This window comes from Phaseolus vulgaris, chromosome 8, assembly GCF_051622355.1.
Source record: "Phaseolus vulgaris cultivar YP4 chromosome 8, ASM5162235v1, whole genome shotgun sequence".
NCBI lineage: Eukaryota > Viridiplantae > Streptophyta > Magnoliopsida > Fabales > Fabaceae > Phaseolus > Phaseolus vulgaris.
The window spans coordinates 21,921,333-21,925,450 of NC_143505.1; the positions used below are offsets into that span (position 1 = coordinate 21,921,333).

The 4,118-nt window shown below is 31.1% G+C and overlaps 1 protein-coding gene across 1 annotated transcript; it reads left to right on the forward strand.

Annotated features, from left to right (window-relative positions):
- The first annotated feature begins 335 nt into the window (after positions 1–335).
- LOC137826312 (serine/threonine-protein kinase OXI1) lies at positions 336–2,431 on the forward strand. Its single transcript, XM_068632240.2, has 2 exons — positions 336–971; positions 1,330–2,431. The coding sequence occupies exons 1-2, from the start codon at positions 565–567 to the stop codon at positions 2,213–2,215; spliced, it is 1,293 nt and encodes a 430-aa protein (XP_068488341.1). The 5' UTR covers positions 336–564; the 3' UTR covers positions 2,216–2,431.
- Positions 2,432–4,118: the final 1,687 nt, after the last annotated feature.

Consider the following 4,118-nt stretch of genomic DNA (forward strand, 5'->3'; position numbering starts at 1 on the left):
AAATATTGGTGGGTAAAAGCAAAGCAAATGCGAAAATAATTAATGACTTTTATAGTAAAATAAGTTAATAAAACTAGGACATTTGTGCGAAACATAGGATATTTATCAGTAATTAGTCTTTGTAAAAAAAATTATTGTATTTATCTAAAGAATCATAGTAGAATTGAATGAATGATATTTAAGCAGAATAAAATAAAAATGCTTTTGAAAAAAGTACTTATTTGAAAAATGCATTTTAAGGAATGTGACGTTGTTGAGAGTGTTCCTTTTTGCATTTTCCTTGTTTGGGTAAACCATTTTCTTAAAATAGCCTCCTCTGGTGTTCAACTTCGAACGTCACTTTTAGATGATTCACGCGTAATCCTCATTCACCCTTCTAGAGCAGCCACGTCGGGTCCACCCTAGCAAACAAACCGGTTTAACACCCAATAAAAACCCGCCACGTCAGCAGAAGAAGGGAACACAGAAGCGCACCCTATAAAAACCTCCCATGAGCAGAAACCAGAATCAAGGTCACCCGAGAGACACCGCAGCGGGTGGTTTCTCTCGGCGTGCCCGCTCACGATGTCCAGCTGTGAGAGCGACAGCAGCAGCGACAACGGAGAGCGGGGGCGGCGAAGGGAGACCCTGGACTTCCAGAACCTGAAGGTGGTGTCGGCGGTGGGACGCGGCGCGAAGGGCGTTGTGTTCCTGGCGCGGGTGGAGGGTGAAGGGAGCGGGGAGTGGATAGCGCTGAAGGTGGTGTCGAGGGAGCTGCTGAGGGTGAAGAACAGGAACGGGGGAAGGTGCAAGAGGGTGTCGTTCGAGAGGCACATACTCCGTCGTCTGCATCACCCGCTATTGCCCAGATTCCGAGGCGCTTTCGACACCGACCAACTCACCGGTTTCGCAATCGATTATTGCCACGGCGGAAACCTCCATTCGCTCCGGATGAAGCAATCGGAGAAGTGTTTCTCCGAAGAAACCGTAAGGTACAACCCACGTCTTTTTCTATTTTTACTTTTCATCTTCAATCCACCTCCTTCTCCAACCTTCACCCTCTGCAAGAAAATGCAACAATTATTTTAATCTGGGTTGCAGACTTAATTGAAATTTTTTTTTTATATTTTCAATCGAAGAAAAAAACAGTTTTGTGCTTTTGTAAGAAATAATTTGGAATTACTTTTAACTAAAAAATATATTTTTATATCATATAAAAATGACTATAAACTTAACTTAATTAACCATCGGAAACAGTTTTAAATAATGTTTTTATGACGATTATATTATCTTATTTATGATTATAATATTATTATGATGATGATGATAACACGTGAACTTTTGTAAAAGGTTTTATGCAGTAGAATTGGTTCTAGTATTGGAGTATTTGCACAAGTTTGGAGTAGTGTATAGGGATTTAAAGCCAGAGAATATCATGATCCAAGAATCAGGTCACATAATGTTAGTGGATTTTGATCTTTCCAAGAAGTTAAATATTAGGTCAACCGAGTCGAGTTGCAACTCATCACCGGGTTCTGGTTCTGAGTCGTCGAGGGAGAAGGATCGGAGGAAGCGGCGATTATCACGATTCAACTGTTACTGTCATTCAGGGATATCCTTGTACGAGTCAGATATGTCGAACCAACTCAGCAGCATTCCAACGCGTCGAAGCATGTCGGACTCGGTGGAGAAGTCCAACTCCTTTGTGGGAACGGAAGATTACGTGGCACCGGAGGTCATCTCCGGAGAAGGACACGACTTCGCCGTTGATTGGTGGTCATTAGGCGTTGTTATGTACGAGATGATTTACGGAGCGACGCCGTTTAAGGGTGCGAATAGGAAAGAAACGTTTCATCGTATCATAACGAAGGAGGCCGATTTATCAGGTGCAACAACGCCTTTGAGGGACTTGATTCAAAGCTTGCTTCACAAGGATCCTAACCGTAGGATCCAGGTAAATGAGATCAAGAACCACCATTTCTTTAAAGGCGTGATGTGGGACACAATCTTGGAAATTTCACGTCCACCTCATATTCCTCAAAATGAGATAAAGGATTCAGTAGGGTTTTCTCAAAAGGATGTAGAATCATTTGTTCATGGAATCTTTTTCCCCAAGAGTAAAGAGGAACCAAAAAACAATGAAAACCAAACCCCAAAGGAGGAAACTAATAAAAATGCCTGGGTTGACAAGTTAAATCAAAATTCTGCCAAAGATGAAAACTTTTTAATTTTTTGATTTCATCTTTTTCTTCACCTCATTTTCCTCATCCTACATCTATATCTTATGTAAAACTTCTGTAAACATTGCTGTTTCTCCCCCCTCTCTCTCTACCTTCTATTCAAAATAAGATTATTATTTAGATAAACTATAGTTAGTTGCAAAAATACTCTCTTCATCAATTGAAGGTATCTCTTGTTTATATCAATCAAATTATTAGTATCTTTGTGAGACACCAATCCTTAAATTCTTACATCTCGTTAAAAAAATAATTATGTCTCAATTACTATAGTTAAATCATTTATTTTTATGTCTCATAAAAATATTCAACTCCTCTTCATAAATAGTTTTTATCTATATCTTTTTTAACAAGGAATATATTACAAAAGTAAAATCATAATAAAAATTATAAAGAAATGTTTATAGAGGAATAATTACACAATACTCACCACATGAATAAAGAAACAAATTGAAGTAAACAACTCAAAATAAGAAGTCTATTAAAATTGCCTCAGTGTAATATTCATTTAAAACTTACTTTAGATGAAAACTAAAGAATATGACTTTTTAAGCAAATTAAAACTATATTAAAATTAATTTTAAATGTTTTCAATATTCAATAAGTTAGTACTAGAAGATATAACATCATATTATACAAACATAATAAAACAAATCATGCATTAGAGGAAAGTAGTCTTCTTCCATCCTAGTCCATATTATACAAACATAATAAAACAAATCATACATTAGAGGAAACTCTTTGTTTCAATAATGGAAAAATTGTTCATAAAAGAGAATGAACACTAATAAAAGAGGATGAACAGTAACATAAGTTATTTGAATCCAGAGATATGTGTGAGGAAGACAATCTTTACGAACAGTGAAAACTATGTCCTTCTCAAATACACAATGTTGCAGAAAAATATTATAAGATTATATTATAAAATAAAAATATTAAGTATATTTATAAATAAAATATAAATATTCTCTATATTTATAATAAAATTAAAAATATTATATATATTAATAAAAGTAAAATAATAATATTATAAAAAATTAAATACATAATTGATTATGTATAGTTTAGTATATAAATTTGATTATATATGATAATAAAATAAATAATAATAATAATAATATAAAACTATTATATATTTATAATAATAAAAAATATTATTAATATTAATAACATAAATATTTAAATAATGATATATAAAAATAATTTATAAAATAATGATAAAATTATAAATAATAATATTAATTAAAATAATGCTAATAATATAAATTAAATAAAATTATTAAATAAATAAATTATTTTATTTTATTCTATTTATATCAAATATTTAATAATACTATTAATAATAATTATTTATTTAGTAATGATAAAAATAAATTATAATATAATAAAATTAAATATAGTTATTTATATAAATTTTTATTATTATTATTAATTAAAAAAATAAATTAATTATTTTTTTAAAATATAAAAAAAAAATTGTAATCTTAATCTTTTATTAATTAAAAAATTAAAATTTTAATCACACAAATTACACAAAAATATTTCAGATTTCATCATTCATATATTTTTATAAACAAGGGTAAATTTGTAAACTTACATTTTACATATTTTAAAAAAATTAAAATTTCTTCACAACCATCACATTACTTACAAATTTCAATAAATTTTCCTCATACATCCACTTTAACATATCCTAATCTAAACACACTCATTTTCTTCACACTTTCCTCTCAAATCTTCACACATCCATTGCCTCAAATCCCCACACATCCTCTTCCCAATCCAAACACACTCTTAATGTTTTAGATTTTGACTTTAAAGGAATATTCAATTTAACATAGTTTATGATTTCCAGAATTAATAAAGTTTATATTGGTAGAAAGCTTAGGAAGCGTATAGTTT

Coding starts and splice junctions, on each gene's coding strand:
- LOC137826312 (XM_068632240.2), top strand. CDS start 565: ATGTCCAGCTGTGAGAGCGACAGCAGCAGCGACAACGGAGAGCGGGGG. Junction 972..1,329: donor TTCTCCGAAGAAACCGTAAG/GTACAACCCACG, acceptor CTTTTGTAAAAG/GTTTTATGCAGTAGAATTGG.